Source organism: Aptenodytes forsteri, unplaced genomic scaffold (genome assembly GCF_000699145.1).
Source record: "Aptenodytes forsteri isolate BGI_AS27 unplaced genomic scaffold, ASM69914v1 Scaffold199, whole genome shotgun sequence".
Taxonomy (NCBI): domain Eukaryota; kingdom Metazoa; phylum Chordata; class Aves; order Sphenisciformes; family Spheniscidae; genus Aptenodytes; species Aptenodytes forsteri.
The window spans coordinates 622,696-643,176 of NW_008795921.1; the positions used below are offsets into that span (position 1 = coordinate 622,696).

General features: G+C 37.8%; 1 protein-coding gene across 1 annotated transcript in view; it reads left to right on the plus strand.

The window, feature by feature from the left end:
- LRCH1 (leucine rich repeats and calponin homology domain containing 1) overlaps positions 1 to 17,942 on the plus strand; it is a 167,253-nt gene extending 149,311 nt beyond the window's left edge. Inside the window, exons 21-22 of the mRNA XM_009284911.2 lie at positions 15,203 to 17,694; positions 17,786 to 17,942. Coding sequence (XP_009283186.1) covers positions 15,203 to 15,316 — 114 coding nt within the window. The 3' untranslated portion in view covers positions 15,317 to 17,694; positions 17,786 to 17,942. The remainder of the gene's footprint in view (positions 1 to 15,202; positions 17,695 to 17,785) is intronic.
- The last annotated feature ends 2,539 nt before the right edge of the window (positions 17,943 to 20,481 follow it).

Here is a 20,481-nt window from a genome sequence, read left to right on the forward strand (position 1 = left end):
CACTTGTAGACTATCAAAAGTGTGAGAATTGTAGGACAATCAACTTGTGTCCAGTTTTGCCACTAACTTTTCCTGTAGAGCCTTATCAGAGATCTTTGTAAATGATCATTTTTTGAGACAAAACAAAATTTTTGTTTGGTGTGAGAAAGGGATGCTGGCAGGTAAGCACCTGAAAGCCTGAAGATTCAGAAAATGTCTGCCGTGCCCCTCAGGAGGCATATGACAGAAAAGGTACAATCTTTGTCACTTAGAAAAGTACAAAAGAAGACTTTATTTTACACTGTTAACTAAAAACTGCCAAATTGCCTAACCTCCTCTGTAATAGCGATAGAATGACAAACGCTCCTACTTTTTGCCTGGCACAGATTGAATAAGCAAGTGGCAGTAGATGCGCGGTAAGTAGGGGGTGCCTGTCCTACTGCATTTTTCAGAATGACACGCAGTACTTGGATGGTGCCATTCACTGGAGTAGATTGTTAATGTCATATGAACCCGCTACTGACACCACCTATAATGCTTACCCGGTCCACCTATATCGCACCCACCCTCTTACACTTTCTGGGTTTAAAAAATAAAGCTATTTTTTTGATTTATTTCGCTTTGTGTGTAAGCGTGGCCTCCGAAGTGTCAAATGTACCAGTTCTAATGCAGTTTTAGTCGTCTTAGTGACATCTCATCCCAGAGGTATTAAAAAAGATCAGGAGAGTCTGAATTATTATCACATGAGTATGTATGTAAAGTTATGGAAGTATTTTGGTTTCAACTGCTCTTTCAGAAAACCAGTAACAACATACATAAATAAAGACAAAAATAGTCATATACATTTCTTCAACTTGTCAGTTGCCACATTAGAATCAGTATTCATGCTAGTAGCAAAGAAGTAGACTTTCCCATTTTAACCTGCAAATCAGTAATTTAATTAAGCTTTCATTCTTGGTAGCTGTTATTCTTGGTAATCCATATTACAGAGCATTTTTCTTATGCACTTTCAGTAATGTTAGTGTTAACAAATATTCCTGTCAAAAGGAAAAAATAACTGATTTGTGGTGGGCTGAATGATACTTTATTACAAGTGAGATTTAGACCCAAACAAAGCTGTAAATGCAATATGTTATTCAAAAGGCAAAAGTTACAAGTTTTGGTCTGCATTTCTTCTAGTTTTCAATTATGAACAAATATGGCATATCAGAGGTAGGACCTTCTAAGCATTTTGTCAAAAAAGGAATTGAACAAAGTATTTTCAATGTTTGTGAGCCAAAATGCAGAAGTTATCTTTTTACAAAGACATAAAAATTAATTTTTATGATCTGCAACTTACACTAATGTAATATATAAACAGTTTAGGCACTTGAGCATCTTTTGGCCCTTTATGAGGCCTCTTCAGGTCAGAGAAATTAGGTAGAGTTATTTTTAAAAAAAGGAAAGACAGTCTTTCCCCACATACCCAGACACACCTTGTCAATCTTCATATAGCTTGAAGAAAAGATAGACTTAAGTTATGATGATTAATACTAGAATGGTAATTTCTGTTGATAAAAGGTAGTGATAAAATGAAATCTTTCACAGCCAGTTGTTACAGCAGGTTTATCGAGCTTCTGTGTTCCAGCATGTCAGTAGTGGTGCAGCACGATTTAGTGGGACAAGTTATTTCTCTGGTGGGAATGAAAGACTTCTGCCATGTCTCTCAAATTTTCAGTCAGCTACTTGGTGTGCACATACTGAACAGAAAGGAGTGTGATGGTAAGAAATGGCTTTTTGGATCTCAGGTCATCATATGAAAGTTCAGATTACAAAAGGCTTAGCTGTGCCCCTTCCTGTGACTTTCGAGTCCTGCAGACAGGAGCTATTACTGCATCTCACCTCCTCCCCGAAAACTAGGTCCGCTATGTTGCAACGTCAGCCAGAATTATTCTAAAAATCAATATGATTTGTGTTAGTGTAGGAATTGCTAATTAAGTAAAACAAACAGAAAAAAACAGGAGGCTTTTGTATGCTAAAACTGGCAGAACAAAGTAAAAGAAGTAACCAAGCAGAGAGTGTCAAGTGTTTTATCTTCTATCCACCTATTAGTTGTTCAACTGGTAATCATGTTTCTCAGTTTAATGCAAGGTATATTTTCATTACCACTTATGCTTGTTTTCTGATCAATTCACGTAATCAGTTACTTCTCCATAGTTTCATCAGGAGGCATCCATGAAGTTGCAGTAAGTTTTATGAGGTATGACTCCTTTCTCCACCCTTTCGTTCTGGGCTCGGTAATGTACACTATTTGGCCTACAGTATGGAGTTAAGTGGCTCAGTATGCTGTCAATTAGAGTACTGAAAGCATAATTCTGAGGTTCCTTTCATTTGTGTTTTGAGTATAGCGCATATGCACTACAGACTTCATTCTTTAATGCACTATGGACTTCATTCTTTAATGCACTTCTGCAGACTTACTCGACTTCTTTTACCAGTCAAAATTTGAGGAGGTTGGTTTTGAAATGCTGTCTGTTTTCACAGTCACTGCAGGAGCATGTAGAGTGAGGGTGGTTTGTGCACACAAACAGCTGGTTATGCTTTTGCTGTTCCCATTCTGTCTTACTGTGTTTATTTTGCGTGCATGATTTTGGCAGCTGTATGATTTAATCATGTAGCTTCATAGACATAACAAGTCAGTCCATAAATGTAATGATTAAGTATATAGATCTTTTTAGTTCTTACTAGTAATCATTTCAGTCTCCTAAATGAGAAGGGCAGTGCTTGCGATGGATGGGTGGGTGGTTGGTTGTCTTTGAGACTTTGGGTGGGGGTCATGTACTTTTTCACTATTTCATGATGTCATGTTTAGTTTGGTATTTTCATTTCACAGCATCTGTAAAATTCTGGTAACTTAAGTGGAAATACATTCACCATTACTGAAAAGCTTTATTTTTTTTTTATCTAGAGTTACATTACAGAAGTTTAAAATACATACAATATAAATATTTTACTTAATAAGGTGTGAATGTAACACTAAATTACCCATTGTCCCAGAACACACAAAAATAAGTAAAAATGATCAGACATTTCTCAGGCTTCCCCAGGTTTCACTGAATTTCTCTAAGCACAGCATGGCGGTTCCCATAGGAAGTTTCTTCTGCATGTGTTGGCTGTTTCTGTACGCTTTGGCTTCTCCTGTATACTGCTTAGTATGTTAATCTCTGGTTAGCAAGTTCTTCAGTGCCTGTAAAAATTCAACCTATTACCAGCTCTCATTCCTTAACTCTGAAATTACTTCCTTCTCTATTTGACTGCAGTAAGGACTGTTTGGGGGGGTGTGTGTGGTGGTGGCCCAAAATAAAACAAGAATTTTTTTTTTTTAAAAGTTCTGTCAAATTTTTTATAGAAATTTAAGTTCAATGTATCTTAGATTATTTTTGGGATATTTTTGCAACAAGTAGGAATTAAGTCTTGTATGCTATTTTAAAATTAATCCAGTATTTGCTGGGTTTATTGGTGTCTTTGGTAAAAGTGCAATATATTACATAGCTGATAGTCGTGAGTGAGTAGTTTGTTTGCCCTAAAATTTGTTTCTCTGGTAAGCAGCTTGTGGATGTAGATGTTCTTGAATGCAGTACTAGTCCTACCCCATTTTTAAACAAGATCAGCATGTTTTGTTCTGTCTGTGAGTTTTCATCCTTTAGAAAAAGCCAAATACCATTGCATTGAAGTTTATATCACCTGTCTGTGAGCTTTCATCCTTTAGAAAAAGCCAAATACAGTTGCATTGAAGTTTATATCGCACTAGAATTTTGAGTTGAAAAAATTCTGAAAAATTACTGTAAAAACGGCGGTGTTGTTGCTAGGCAGGGTGTTTTTCCCCCTCTGTGTATCTGCTGGCCTAGGTAACAAAATTAAAATTTTGCAGCTTTTAACTCCTGTTAAAGCTAGAACCAGGCATGGTAAGCAAAAAAGAAAAAGAAAAAAAAAGTGTCCCTTTTTTCTTTGATATGAATGACAGTTCTGACTTCCAGTTTCACTAGTCACTTTTCAGGTCAGAAAGGCCTTTTAAATATTTTAAAGTTTAATTTATTGCCAACTAGACCTTGAAACTTTGCACTAACAGAAAACAGACATCCGAACTTCCGTGTCTTCATTTATTGGGTGCACTGTCAATTCATTAAGCAAGTGAAACTGAAAAGCTACTAAAGAAACACAGTGTTCCTCTGAAACAGGGGATCTCTTTCCTGCTTTGTATATTTTTATTTGGTAAATATTCACCATCTTTGTTGATAGTAAGGCCTCACTTGCAATGTAAAATGGTGTATCTTAGACTGTGTTTTGAAAGTACTAGTTGTTGCTTGGTTTGATTTTAATGTTAAATATTGTGTGTGCATATTGATATTATTATTACATATTACATTGCATTTTGTATAGCTAGTCTAGAGTAAATTGCTACATAAAGTCATTGATACTTTCCAAAAAAAGTATGGGAATCTAACCTGCTAATAACTTTTAAAATGCTACCTAAGGAATTTAGTATCAAATTCTTCAGTTTAGAAACTATTCAAATTAAGTATAGTTAGTGCTACATTGACTTTTTCAGTTTCCATCCCAGGGTATCATTTAAGATGATATTTGAATACCAAGTTTTAGATTATTTATTATGTTAGAGAATTTTGCATACTTCTAAATTTAAGTACTTTTTCTTGAGACTTCATATTGCTGCTGCTTGTGCTTTTAACACCTTTCTAACCCACTGTTTGCTATTGTATAAGTTAAATTTTACAACTGGTTCCATTTAAGTATTTGAATAAGGCCCAGATGGACAAAGGTGTGCAGATCTCATTGGAATAAGTGGATCATATGCACCTCCTTACCCTTGTGAATCTGGGCATAATTTTGGAAGGATTTGAAGGCCTGAGCTCTTCTATCTTAACATTGTTATTATACGATAGCTTCAGTATTTAGAGGAATTAAAAGAAAGCTGGCGTGTCTAGTGACTAAGGCAATACTAGGAAGAAACTATTCCTACATGTTTATGCTAGAATATTGTGATAATTTATTTATCAATATCTTTCTATTTTTGTATTTTTAATTTTATGCACTGTTTTTTTCTGTTCTAATGGCTGCCCTTCGGGATAGGCTGACCTCTGCTCTCCGTATGACATCCTGCAGTCGGATATTCGTCACATTCGAAAGACTGTTGACACTCTGCTCGCCCTCGGGGAGAAAACCCCACAATCAACTTCTACCTTTCGCTCCTGGGATCTAATAGGCTTTTGTCTTTTCCACATACTTTTTATAGTCTTGATGTATATAACTTATCACTGGAATGTGCTAACAGCATAACCTGTTCGCATGTGCACACAAACTTTCTGCTTTGTCTCTGACAAATTACAGGTACTTAATTTCCTTCCTTTGTCTTACAAACTTCTCCCTTTCCCTCGCTTCCCTTCCTTGTAATATCTTTATTAATCTCTTGAAATAGGGGAGAGAGGGAGTAGCATCTTGAAGGCAAGTCCCATCTCTTCTCCCCCCTCCAGCTCTAGTTTAAGAACTTATGTACCTCTTTATTTATAGTTTGTTTTCTTTTATGTTGCCTAGACTACACGCTAAATGTGTTAAAGCAGAGAAGCTACTCTTATCCCACTTTTGGGTGGAGGCTAGATGTGTATCACAAGCTAAACAGAACTGAGCCTCTTACTTTTTGTGAAAATCGAAGAATGCTGCAGATATTTAAGCAACTGAGGTGGCACTTCAACAGGTGATAGTATTTTCTGAGTTGGTGCCAATTATCTCAACGTACATTGTGTTAAGAGCACTTAGAGAACTATCTTTCAAATTATTGTTATTTTTTAATCCTTGAGATTAACAAGAGTACTGTAACTTTAAAGATTGTTGGTCATCTCTACTGTTCTGATTAAATTCCATACTGGAGTAGTTACGTTTTCCTACTTACATTTTGTTTTCCTCCAGATTCCACAGAATAATCTTTTTCTTCTGTTGCACAAAGCAGTGTTGAACTGCTTTTAAACACTTGCTATGTTACACCCCAAAGATGACTGTAAATTAGTGGTGGCTATGAGCAACCCATAATAGGCAAGGGACTTTAGAATGTTTCAGGATGAAGATGGTGGAGTACAGTGTGATGCCATAAGATAGTTTGAGAATAAGCTGTTAGATTCCTGTATCTGCCATTCTTATGTGTGACGTCAAGCAAGTCACGTCACTATCTTGTCGCTGTTTCATCACCTGTGCAACTGCAGGTAATGTTTGTTTGTTTGTTTGTGTAACGAATGTAACAAAGACAATGTAGCTAGGAAAATAGATCATCCTGGAAGACTCTAGATTTTCCATCCTACGAGGTTTTAAAGAATTGGTTAGATAAACATTAGCCAGGAGGCGTTTTGGTATGTTTGAACTCTGCCTATGGTTAGAGTGCTGGACTGATGACCTCCATTTCCCTTCCAGTTCTGTGTTCTGTTCATCTATTGTAAAACTTGAATAAGGCAATTTTTTTCTTGTTTTACTCTGCATGAACATGAAATATACAAATGAAAATTGATTGAAAAATACAAAAACCTTGAATATAAACCTATATTGACATTGCAATATTGGCCTAGATGCTGTTGGCTACATTTGTAATTCAGTCTCAAGCTAGCTAACCAAAGGACCTCAGTTTCGTGTCTGTGAAATAAAAATGTTCATTTCTCACTGCCTAGTATATAAAAAAATTACCTATAGACTTTTAGAGAATAACTAGCATAAGAACTTGTATGTTACTGATTATTCTGGCCATATGGTTATGATTTAGTGCTACACTATAAATATTCCCATTCCACAGATACTTGTAAAATTTTATTAAAAAACTTCTAAATGTAGTTCTGTTCCTGGTTTCCATGGCTGAAATATATACATACATATATAAAAAGGATGAAATGTATAATTAGATATGTATTTTAAGATGGAAAAATTAATTTCAGACAATGGATAAATCCAATTTTTTTAAAGCATTTAGTGTCTAGCAGCTTCCAGTGCATACATATATAACAACTCTATTGTAAAGAGTGTCTTCTGTGACCAGGCATGAGTTCAGTGAGTGCTCCTAGGTTCTTTATACTTGAGGAAAAGGTATTAGTTAGGTGGGTGTGTAGCTATAGACTTGTGCCCTCATCCTGCACAGGCCTGTCTTCTAACTGTGTGGCTCGTTTCAGTGATTCCGACACCGGACACTTGCTTACTCCGGATCGGAGCTCAACATTTAAGCTTCCACTTTCAGCAGATCTTTGTCTTGATTTTCGTTGTCTTGTTTTAACGCTGTTGATTTCCTAGTGAAACTGAGAAAGTGACATAAAGTTTGAATCAGTTCAGAATCTATTAATTGTATGATTCTTTATAATCCAGTGTTGGTATTTGAGACAAAAGTGATGTCTTCTCTTGGGCTGGGATTTTACTCCTGCTCCCGTAAGTGGTAAACAGGTCTCCTGTCAATGCTTTGTGTTGTGCACCCCTTATATAGTACCGATCTACATGTATGAGTATATTTTAACATTTTTTGAAATTAGAAAATCAGGTGGTGAAAGTTGTTGATACCGTCCTATAGTACACATCTGTCTCATTGTCTAATATTATGTCTGATTATCCACTGTATTCAGTAGCTTTGGGAGGGAGGTAAGAGAAGTAGTATATCAGTGTGTTTTGCATTTCCAGTGTGCAGAAATGGAAGTTCATGTCTTCAGTGTTTTTGAGTGTTTTGTCAGACTAGACACTGGGTTAGAAACTGAACTACTGTTGTGCCACTGTAGACCAACTGAACATACCCCAGTCATAACAACGCACAAGTCATAACAGTCATAACAATAATAATCTCTCAAACTTGTCCAAAGTTTTAACTTTACATATGCCTACCATGCAAACGGAGTTGTCTTTTAGTTACTTTGAGTACATTTTCTCACTATTCTCAACTATGACAATATACAGTAATTAAAGTGTAACATTACAAGCACTTTCTTGTAGTTACGGAGTTGAAGCCATCTGTGAAATCAAACTGTGAAAAATGAACATTCTTGCTTCATGACAAGCACAGCCTTACTACCATACATGAAGTTTATCCAGTTTTGTATTTTTTTGGGTTGTTATTGATAACACTTCCGAATATACATAAATCTTACACGGAAAGGAGTAGTAAAATATACCCTTATGTTTCTCGAAATGTGAATATAGTAATGGTTCTCAAAATATATTTCAAACATAATGCAAATGTGAAAAATACCTGTCTGCCCATCCCTGAAGCCAATAATTCTCCCACTAAATGGGGAGGTGGAAACTAAAACATGTATGTAGCTCATTAATCTACTCTAATGGGTTCTTTGCAAAATTCAGAGTCCTGTTTCTGTGTTGGTGTTCCTGTGGCTTTAGTACTTGAGAAACCAACAGTTCAACTGACTGGTGGTTCTCCACCTTTGAGGAGATCCCAATATTGAGACTTTTGTTTATATAGGATTGGTACTTACTGCTCACAGCCAGTCACGTGATTAAGTTGATGACCTTGGGTTTAAAAACTGTACATTGTAGTTCACCCACATATTCATTGATAACATGAATTATATTTGCTCCCCCATTTCTTTCCCCATTCAGTTTTTTCCATTGCAATGGTCATCAGATATTTTCAAATTGTGATTTCTTCATAAATTGGTCTACTACAATCTGTATTGTGCCCATCATATTGATTTTTCTTTTATCCTGTGGAGGTCATCTCATCCATACTGCAATAAAGTAACAAATACAAATTGCAGTGGATATACATGCAGGTAAAAAGGGTTTGCACTGGATTACAAGTGCCATTTTGATGTGAGGATTTGGCTTTCTTTTTCCTTGAGCCAGGAAACAGATAAATACGTTCAAGTGCAGTGTAATGCAGTGTAGTAGTCCTTCAAATGCCTCTTTCTTGTATATTAACAAACTTTTACAGCTAAAAGCTGTATATGGATCCCATTGTGTTCCTAATATGTTTTCTGAAAGTTACACTTAATGTGAACGGGGATTGAATTAGACCTGAGCAAGTACTCAGCCTGGTTTTCTCCTCCATATACATTAATAAACTTCCAAATTATTGCCATGTAATTGTTTTTCACAAAAAAGAAGTATTCTTAGCATTTTACTCCTGTTACAAAAAAATGAAAGCAGTCATATATGCGGGTTTAGAAAAAATGGTAGAGCAGGTTTTGTGAACCTTTGCCATTTCCTTCATTTCTAGCACATAAGCTGCATTATGCAGAAAGAGCAGTATAAAAATGCTTTAAGGTAGTGACCCATTCTACTTTGATGATACAAAACACTCTCATTCCTTCACTTTATCTCTCGGAATTTAATATATAAGGTTATGGTATAATTGATATTTCCCCTGTAGGTATACATTTTCTCTTACTGTTTCATGTGTGTCTGTCTTTATTAAGTTTTTTTTTCCTTGCAGTTTCAGGTCACTGTTTTCTTAGCATGTTAGAATGAAACTGTGAGGCGTTTTGGCAAAATATATTGTCTACTTTTAAAATTTTATGGCTCAAGGCCAGAATTCTTAAAAGGGTCCAAAGCCCACCATCTGCAAATACAGTTTTGTAAATATTTGCAATTTATTACATAGTCAGAAGATGCACATATTTAGACATATAACTGGCTATGACTCCAAATACAGAACTGCAGCTGCAGTATTGAAGGTCTGGGGATTTTTTTGCTTTGTCACATCTGGTCATAAGTGTATTCTTTACAAAACATACTAATCTTTCCATTGGAAATTAAAAGGAAACAATGATGAAATATACCTGTAGCCTTAATTACTGTGCTTTTTTTTATCTTCTGCTCTTTTCTTTTGTACTTCAAATGGTAACTTCAGGGCATTTGGACACATGCAGACATCAACAGTAATAGTAGAGAAGGAAAATACATATAAAAAGACATAATTTCAAATTGCCTTAGATATGTGAAAAAGTAAATATTTGCTATAGTTTTTTCAACTCTTTAAAAAGAAAACTTGACCTTGACCTAGCAAAATTTCAAGGTTTTGTGTATTTGACATGTTTGCTTAAATATAAGGCCCTGATGTTTCTTTTAGTGACTTTCCATTTCAGAGTAGTTGGCTCCAAACATTAAATGATGGGCATTACATGGACTTATTTTTTTAATTTGTCCTTGGAGAAACTACACATTCTAGTATTTGTTTTATGAATATTTTATTTTTTCCCTGTAGATCTGAAATCTCATATTCTGCAAATACAAGGAAGAAAGATAAAGGCTCTTGCCAAATTGTAGAATTCCATTTCTCTGTATTTTTGCTAACAAATACAGTTGGGCCCTGCTGTTATCATGATTCAGTCATTTCACTGCTTGCCCATATGATATAATGGCAACAATTACTTTTTTTGATGAATATTTACTGTATCTGACTTGCCAAGCTGCTTGCCCTAGCATAAACCAATTCAAACAGTTGTCTTGACTTTGAAGTCATCTGATGTCAAAGAAAACAGACATGTATGTGTAGCGTGTCATGTATCGTTGTGGGATCGGTGTCCTTGTGTATTCCTGGTTTTCTTCTACGTCGTCTAAATCAGACGTTTTGCTCCAGGATTAGAAACTTGCCCTGGCAAGTACATGCACACATGTATGTTTGTGGGTACACCTGTTTTACTGTCGTCTTGTGTTGCTTTGTGACTCAGCCTTCTGGCTGCTGCCTCCTTTTTGTGCCTTTTTTTTTTCCCCCCTGTCAAAAGGAGTTTGTTCTTTTGCTTCATGATGAGTTTGAAAACATCTTTATCCATTCAAAATGGCTATGTGTCTGTAGAAAGTGGTTTGCTTGCAACACATAATTAAGTTCCTCTGTGTTCTTAGGGAGAAAAAATACATTAAAAATTTTGATCTTCATTTTTGTGGTAGATAGAGAAGAGAGATATTCATGCTGCTGTGAGTGGAGTGGCAGCCCTTCCCTCCACAACTGTTTTTAAAGATTTTTAGACTGGTCTTGAGAATTAGTAGCCAGTTCTTTTGTCTGTCTTTCTGGGGTTTGTTCAGCGATGGTTTCAACAGGGGTATTTTTAGAGAGGCGATTCATACTACTATATTGAAGTGTTATGGGTTTGATGTTGATGTAAAAGGGACGGAAATCTTATCAAAGATGGGGAGGGAGAAGTAGGTGAGGTTGAGTCTCCTCAGAGTCATGGGTGAGTTCTTCTCTTGGTTGGTCAGGCATATTGTCTCAAAATGCCAAGATTTAAGAAAAGGTTTGAAATCTTCATGGCCTGCAGCTTCACAGCTCTGCTGTCAGTGGTTTCTAGATAGCAGTTGTAGTGGGTTAGAGAGTGAGGCAGAGCATGGAAAATGGACTTGAGACACCTGGGATCTTGGCCCAAGGTAACTGCTGTTATGCAGAAAGCTGAGTTGGTTATCAGTGTGCTCTGGATTCCATCCTTGGCAGGATTTGATTTTTCTTATTCTGAGAAGAGTTAAATATATTACTCTAAAGCCGTGATTTGAAAAGTATGTGAGGCAGGGTTGATGAAAGCCATTTACAAAGCTTTGAAGATAGTGATTAGGGCTTAGAGTAGAGAATGGATTCGTGACACGTTAAGATGAAGTTTGTCATTTTTAGGAGATGGCGTAGGTCTCACTGTCAGTTTTGGAAAGTTCATCATAGCTGCATGCTTAACTGCAGAACTATAAAATACTAACCAAGTTCCACCTTCTGCTTAATAAGAGAAGGCTGTCAATTGTATATGTTTCAAGCACTAATGAAGAATGATGTATAATATGAAAAAGTAACATGCTGTGAAACTTCTCACTCCTAGAACACAGTTTACAGTCCTGGGTTTTTTTATAGACCTCCTTAAATAGCCTTCCTTATTTGAGTAGGCATCTTGTAAATACAGCAGGGGGGGGAGAGGTTGCTTTATGCAAACTGGATTACTATACTGTATTTAAAAGAATTAGAACATGCATTGTCTTTAAAAGGAGAAAAATTATATTGGATCGGGTTTTTATATGAAATGAGGCATGCAATCCTTTATGCTTTTAGTGAAAATGTGCTTATAAACAACTGCAAAATTCCTAGTGAGAAAGCATGCCAGAATAGTTCTGAGTGCTGTAAGGTGCCACAAAAATGGTAAGTTTAGAATTTAAGTTTTTCTAAGGGCAACATCCTTAACTGTGGCTTTTCCAGCAAATTTGGCTTCAATAGAAAAATTTAGAATATTCTCAAACATAAATATCTAGCAAGGTAGGTTGTTTTGGGGCTGGGTTTTTGGATTCGATCCTTACCCTTCAGCCTTGTAATGCTCATAGCTTAGTTTTCAGATATTGGATTCAGCAGGCACTATTATTTAATGCCTTGTCTAGCATGGAAGACTAATGAAATATTGGCATGTTGTGGGCCACCAAATCTGTGAAACAAGAGCCTATTGTGCAAGGAAAGAAGTAGAAGAGCGTGGAGAGAATGCAAATCAGACATCTGAAGTGAAATGTTATTCTCGATAAATAAGATGAATATATTTTGGTTTAAAATTATCTGCATCAGAGTGTTGTAGACTTTTATATGAACTGTGTCCCAAGACTTCAGATTGGCAAAATATTTTTTAGTAAAAAACATAAATTTGAAGTAGAAATATTTTGTTTTGTTTTGTTTTTTTCCTTTTATTTGATATCACTATCTACCTTCTTTTCTAGCTACTCCAGTGCTAATCAGGTATCATTTTAGGAGTTTGCATCCTAAAATATATTGATATATTTCTCTGGAAAAGACACTTTTTTCCAGAGGAATAAAAGCTGGGAGAACTGTCTCTGACAGCTTGCAGGTCCTTATCTCAGTCAGAAGAACAAACAAGAATGAACTGCAGAACCCAGTGTCTTAACTTAAATGACCAGTTTAGGGTAGGTTTGGAATGGAAATCTGGGTGATGAGCTGGGATAGCTGCAAGATGGGGATATTCCTTTGTGCTGACTGGGCAAATAGCTCCAGCAGAGAGGGGCACGGTAGCAGGCAGGAATGGGGGGCAGTTGCTGCAGCTGTCTGGTCAATGTGAATCAGAATCCACAAACTCAATGGAAGTGGAAACCCAGCGTTAGCAGATCACCAGAATGTTGTAGCATCTTCCATGTGGAGAAATGTATGTTGTCCATCTCTTGCAGACCTACTCAGCCAAGCTCCTTGAAAATTACCTGTTTGAAATTGTTTCTTGGGTCTGTGAGTGCAGAAGGAATCCACAGTGTGTGTTTGGTGTTCTGGGCTATAACCATGAACCTTAAAAAAAATAATTACAAATTAAGTTTAAAATAAATCTTTTAAACATAAGATAGTAAAATATTAAAACATCTTAACTAGTGAATATAAAATGTAAACATAAAATATAGATAAATTACAGTTATCGGTATTAGATGCCATGCTTGTGAATGAATTTTGGCTCTCACTTTTTAGGCTCAGTAGTTAATAGGTAAGTTTCACAGTTCTTGTCTCATTGAGGCTGGAGTGGGGTGTGAGGAACTTGACAAAAAATTTAAGCAAGCTAAGTGTTGGTTGTGCATAAAGGAAATACTCATTAACAAAAGAAAGTCATAAACATCAGAAGAAGCGGAGCAGCTGTTTAATACTGGTACTACTCTGATGGAGCTGTGGCCCACTGGAGGGGATTTCCTGAGCAAAGAGTGGACGACAGTGGAAGCCGATAAAAGCAATTAAACATAGGTGCATAACATGATAAAAACTGTATTAATTGTTCTTGTATGTATCAGTTCCATCATCCTGAATATTATATTTAGTTTTAACGGTTCACAGGGGTCAGAGAAGGGACTAGAGCTGAACAAAATGTGTCATGAGAAGAGAGGTTGAAAAGATTAGTGATGCTTAAATTGGAGATATAATCAATGTGAATATGAGGAAGGGTGACAAAGGACCATGAGTTGCATAAAGATAAAATAAGAGACCCTTAGTTGACATTACAGAAGCAAGAAGAATATTCAGTAGAAGACAGGCAATTAATTAAAATAGAATCTCAAATGCATCAGTACTTTTAGAAGCTAAAAGTTTATTGAACAGCTAAGAGATTCAATACTGAGAATATCAAAACAACCCTCTCTTTCTGAAAAATTAGTGTCCCATGTCTGCTGATGGTCACGTACGGATGCTTAGGGAAAGAACAGAAGGTTAGATCACGTAGATGATGCCTTTTCAAACTTAAAGCAATCTGACATGCACAGTGTAAGGACTTCACGAGCCAGACACCGTATCCACGTGTTTGTGTTTAATAGCGTTGTTTGGGTTTCTATCTGTATATTTTTGTCATCCCACTTCTGGCTTCCATGTTGTGGCACTAAGTCTCACAGGTGTAATTATGGTTTATGTGATGTAGTCTAGCCTTTCCGTTTATTTTTTTATAAACCTGCTGCCTGATTTCATAATGTCATGGATTTCATTAACGGGAATACCCAGTTACATTAAGAAAAACTTCTTTTTAAAGAGAGCCAACCATGACACAAGGCTACCTCTCTAAGCAAGGCTTTCTGTAATTATTCACTGGGAGCGTCTTGTTACCTGTAGGAGATACAGTATTTACTGTTTGACTGTCTTCTGGTGTAACAGCCTCTGTGGACAGCCAGTAGGTTTCATCCTGGCCATGACTGCTGTGTCCTAACGGTGAATAAAGTTGAGTCCTGGATATGTCAAAGTAAGCTGCTAATTACTCAGAACGAAACGCTTCGCCCATTGAATGCACAACATTACACACACTTGTCTGTAAACGCTAATGGGTGGCTTTCAAGGTGCGTATCCTGGGACCAAGACCTACCTGTCCAGAGCTCAGCGGTAGAACTTTTTTTGACTGATAAAACCAGCCTTCTGTCCCCAGTCTCACTCATACCTAGTAACGGGCAAATGCCGTGTTATCTCACTTTGCAGGTGAAAGTTCAGTGTGTACTTGCTGGCCCTCACTCTTAGTAACTAAGAGGTTTACGTACTGTAATGACCACAGAAGAGGTTGGTTTCTGAGGCCCAGAATATTACCAGATCTGTCACTAATTCATAGGTGTAATGAGAGCAAAATCAGAGCCTTTCTGTCAAAATCAGAGGAAGTTCTTTTTAACTGAAAATAGGAAACGGTTTCTGCGTGTTGGGCTTTGTGTTCCAACTGTGTTCATGTAAAGCAACGTTTTGCAGCGAGTATTGACTATCCTAATCTTTACTCCTTTGTTTGTCTTTTTCTAGGAGAAGCTCTGCCTACCACATCACATCCTAGAAGAAAAGGGCTTGGTAAAAGTGAGCGTAACAGTTCAAGCATTGCTAGATGTAACCACAGTGAAACAAGCTTTATTCACATGAAACTACTATCTCTGCTGTTACCAGCTCCACTGTGCCATCAAAGAATCAAAATACTGCCCATCTTTTCAAACTGCATTGAAAAAAACCAGTGCTCCAAGAGTATCCTTATACTTCTGATTTTAAAATCATCTTTCAGACTGTACATGTGCGTCGAACTACAAACCAGAAACTAAACAGAAACATTTTATAGTGCAAATGGGCGCTTCACTGCTTTTATAGCTCGCTTTGTACAGTACTTACTAAAACAGCCACCTCTCTGCCACTTGAAAATGTGTGGAGTACACAGCTGTCTTGCAGCAAGATACCTTCGTATTATTAAACTAAGAATCATTGTAATCATTTTTGGGGGGGACGGGACGAGGGAGAGTAAATCCGACTTCGACCACGTTAGGTTTTTCTGCAGTTGCTTCAGGCTATTGCCTTTTAATGATACCCTGACATAAAATATTTATATAAATATTATTTATTAGTGAGTTGTTATTCATCCTTTGGATGCAAAATGTAAATTAGGAAACTGTATTTTATTACTGCTTTTTTGTGGTTAAACACTTTATTTTAATATAAATATTTAGTTATTTTTTATTCTATTTGGAGTGCAGTAGCTCTAGATCTCCATAAATTGTATTTTCTAATAAGTAAGATAAAAAGCAAACAAAATAGGTGCTTTTATTAAAAGAACAGCTAGCTGGAATGGCATTCTTTATTTCTTGAATTTGTGGAACATTGGTAAAAATTTGCCTGCATTCCGTTTGAGTTTCCTACATTCCAGTAGCTCTTTTCCCCCCGCTAGACTAAATTGGCTGAAACTGAGAGCACACCCATTTTATTTGTATATAGATGTTTTAAAGAAAAAAAAAAAAGGAAAGATGTAAACTTGAAAAATAAATGTGAACAAATATTTTTTGATTGCTTATTTTACTATGCACCAAGACATTTAACTTTTGCCACAACAAAATGAGTGATGTGCATTAGGATCATGTGTCTTGAAATATAATTTTGCACTGTAACTTGAGTTCTTTTAAAGACTACAGCACTACAGAACAAATAATACAAAACAGCACAAGAACATCAGCGAGATTTACCAGGTAGCCAAAAAATTTTAATTGTTTTCTTCGAGGATTCCTTTGAGAGGAGATAAAATTATTAAAATTGCTAAAGGCGGTCTCAGAAGACCTGATCTTCCAGATACAACCTGCTGGGTACAGTGCTTCTCCTTATAGTCTCCATCATTTTCCCACAGAATTAAGCACAAAGTTCCGTAGCGAATGTTTGCAGGATCAGACCTCTAATCCCATGTCAGCAATAGGAAATAAGGTTCTTTTTCTTACCACTACTTAAAATTGTTGGAAGAGATTTTAAAAAGCATAATTTATTATTAAAACATCACACGTTTTAGATCAAAAAGTTCCAGCACGGCCATTCTCACCGTATCTGGAACATCCGTTTTTCTTTCCTACGAGAAGCTAGCGATGTAACTTCGGCAAGCGGGACAGGAACGCTGCATGTGGCGGAAAGGCTGGCTGTCAGGGGTCAGTGGTGCACACAAGCAGGTAGCTCGAAATGCGTGACGACAAAAAAGAGGCAATGCGGTGGGAGGAGTAAATAGGTGAGCAAGAGAACGGGGAGAGAACTATTGTATAAAGACTTTTTGGAAGAACGATGCATACTGGTCACTACTACGTAGCTAGGCAGAGTTACACGCGCGTTCACAGACACTGCATTTAGAACTACCACTATTCCAATAGCAGACTTTTAATCGTTAATACAGTATTTGAATGCAGACCACGCGTTTTAATACCACAAGTTGCCAATGTGCTAGTCTGTATTGCCAGCAACGTGTTAGGAGGAGGAGAGCGGACTCGCAGACAGTGAGACATACAGTATGCGTGGAATATCCAGTTACTTCAACCAAAGCGAAAGCGTTTATTTTATAGAGGGAACATTGACTTAAATTGTAATTTTGATTGGCAGCTAGCATATTGTTTCCTAGAAAATGTACTGTGCACTTTAACACTAAATTAAAATGTATTTTAATATTTTAGAGCTGCACAAATATCTGTTTTGTCAAAAAGCACGAGCAATGTAAAGAAAATAAGTTTTCAAGTCAGAGTTTATCAAATTTTAAAAGCATTCAAAGATCGAGTATGAAAATAGGAATATTGATTTCTGCATCTTGAGGGATAAAATGCAGGTTTCCTGAGTATTTTTTTACAATGTATATATGGTAACATGAAGCTTTGTAATTATTATTTTGACAAATCTTGTTTTTTCATAATTAAAATTTTGTTTTTCTCCTGATAGTGTCTTTCAGTATGTGCTTGAAGTTGGCTGTAAATAAATAGCTCTAAATATTTTGTAATACAACTCTTTTTATGCAGGTTTAACCTGTATGGCTAAAAAGAGAATCTTCACGAATCTTTGTATACTATTTATATGTGCAATAAAACATGCATGGCAAATCTATACTAGTCTTAACCTGTATGGCTAAAAAGAGAATCTTCACGAATCTTTGTATACTATTTATATGTGCAATAAAACATGCATGGCAAATCTATACTACCCGAAGCAGTGAACATAATGTATATAGAAAATCTTTACTGTAGTTACAATTAAACTCTATTATTTGTAGAAACCCTTTAATGACTACCCCTGTGACTGACAGTTTCTTGTAAAAGAGGTGGTGGTTGGAGAGCTTCATGCTGGGAATGATGGGTGAGGCTTTGGGGGTGCGACCCAAATAAAGGACTTTTGCAGCTGAACTAGGAATAGGATCCAGCTAGTAACTGCTGGGTTGTCGGTTCGCTGTCGGTTCCTGCAAATGAGCTTCCTGCAGCTTTGCTGCTCCTCTTGCTGAAGATCTCCGGCCAGTCATGTAGCGAACAGCAGCAGTTTGAATTAACTGCCCTCTGCTTCCAGGGCTGGGTGACCTGGGGGGCTCAGCTCAGGGAGAAGGGAGACCCCACCTTCAGTTTGCTCCTGCTCGCATCGCTGTAGGAGTCGTTCTTTTTACCGCTTCCCACTCCACTGTACAGTGCAGCTTCTTTTTCCCCCTCCCTGCCCTCCTGCAGAGGTCACCCTGCAGGCTTTTGCTTTAGCAAACAAAATCTGATGATTTCTTTATTCTAGTGAATCCAAGCAAAGGGCAGCTGTATACTGGCTGGTTTGCCCTTCCGTCTGCAGAAACAGGTAGTAGGGACTACTGCTTGTAGGTCATGGTATACAGCCGCCTCTTTCCCGTGCAGGTTTCCGAAGTCACATAAGTACAGATTCTGCTAAGTTCTCATTTCTCTAATGAAGCATCTTGACCTTAACCAGGTGATTTTATGGCTGTCTTTGTTCACTTTTGGTAGTGGATTTTGAAAGGAAAGGATCTTTCTGCAATAATCTCCTGGGGAGATCCTGCTTTTTGATTGCCAAGGAAGCTTGAGTGCCTTTGTGGCTGTTGGGATACAAAGCCAGGACAGACCCATTGCTGCGTTAGAATCGGCGTAATTTCGGCAGGAAGAGTCCTGCAGCGGTCCTCTGGTGCTGCTCCGTACTGAGAGCAGAGCCTGTTTAACAGCAGGCAGCCGAGGGCCATGTGCAGCTGAGGTTTGAGCATTGCCAACCACAGAGATCTGACAGCCTCACACAATTTCTTATCAAGATGGTGCAGAGACACTTGGTGTCTGTAGCCATCTGCAGAACTGATTCAAGCGCCCCAAGTCTTCTCCCGGGTTTGCGCTGTCCTGGACTCGCAGCCTGTGGCCAAGGGCAGTTTGAGGGGCCCCTTCCTTGTCAACCCTCTAGCACCAGTTTTGTAAGACCTCAGGGCAGTTTCCATAAAGCCTTGAGATTACTGACTTCTGAAGCAAGTTCTTGTGGACTCAGAGAGCCCGTCAGATGCTTCCCTGAATCTCCTCCTGTTCACAAGCGAGGCAACTGGAAGTCCCTCTCAAGGAGGAAGGCAGCAGTGCATGTAAATGCTCCGTTTTATGGAGAAAGCAAACAGTGCGGGATGGCAGTCAATTATTAGGAGCGCTGAGTGGAAAATATGATGGGCATTTTCAGCTCCAGAATCGTAGCTGGGCAGTTGTTTGAGGAAGCTGATATGGTAATTGGTCTCTTGCTGGACTGTAAATTAAGGATACAGGAAATAAAGCTCCCCACAACTATCCACAGTATAATGGGAAACTTAGAATTATGCCATATAAATTCATCAAGTATGAAAGAGGGCTTTTTTCCTCCCACGCAGGGCAAGCTGTTTCTTGTCATTAACCCAGCAGCTTTAAAATTGTGGTTTAAAAGGACTTAAAGTAAATTACATGGTTAAACCCGCTTTTTAATCTCCTCTAATATAACATGCAGGTGCACACACTCCTGTTCAGGAATGAAAAAAAAATGGCGTGCCCCTTTCCCTTAAATACAATTATCAGAATGCATTAGGCAAAAAAGGACTAGCTTTGACAGGTAACAAATGGAAATGTTTATCATCAGAAGTACCTGCACCAAGCCAAACACCCTGACTCCACTGCTACTCTGTTCGTAGTACTGGGCACAAGGCTGCCGTACAAGCACAGCACACTTCTGCTCCAGTCCAGCATTAGATACAGCCCAGTAATTCATTTGCTGGCTACGGCAGAGCAGTTGCCTGGTTGCTGGGGGGGGAGGAACAACTAGAAGAAGCTGCCACACATTAAACAAGCCTTTGAGCCAACTTTGCTGTTGTGGGAGTGGAAAAATCTAAATGTTTAGCACTTGTGGCTTAAAATTTTTATGTCAGTGCCCTGCTTTGTAAGAAAGGAGGAGTTAGTGTCTGTTGTAAATCTACAGAGTGTGGAAAACTTGCAAAAATGATCAGGGGGATGGAGCACCTCTCCTATAAGAAAGGCTGAGAGAGTTGGGGTTGTTCAGCCTGGAGAAGAGAAGGCTTCGGGGAGACCTTATTGCAGCCTATCAGTACTTAAAGGGGGCTTATAAAAAAGATGGCAGAAAACTTTTTAGCAGGGCCTGTTGTGACAGGACAAGGGGGAATGGCTTTAAACTAAAGGGGGGTAGATTTAGCCTAGATATAAGGAAGAAATTTTTTACGCTGAGGGTGGTGAAACACTGGCACAGGTTGCCCAGAGAGGTGGTGGATGCCCCATCCCTGGAAACATTTAAGGTCATTTTGGACGGGGCTCTGA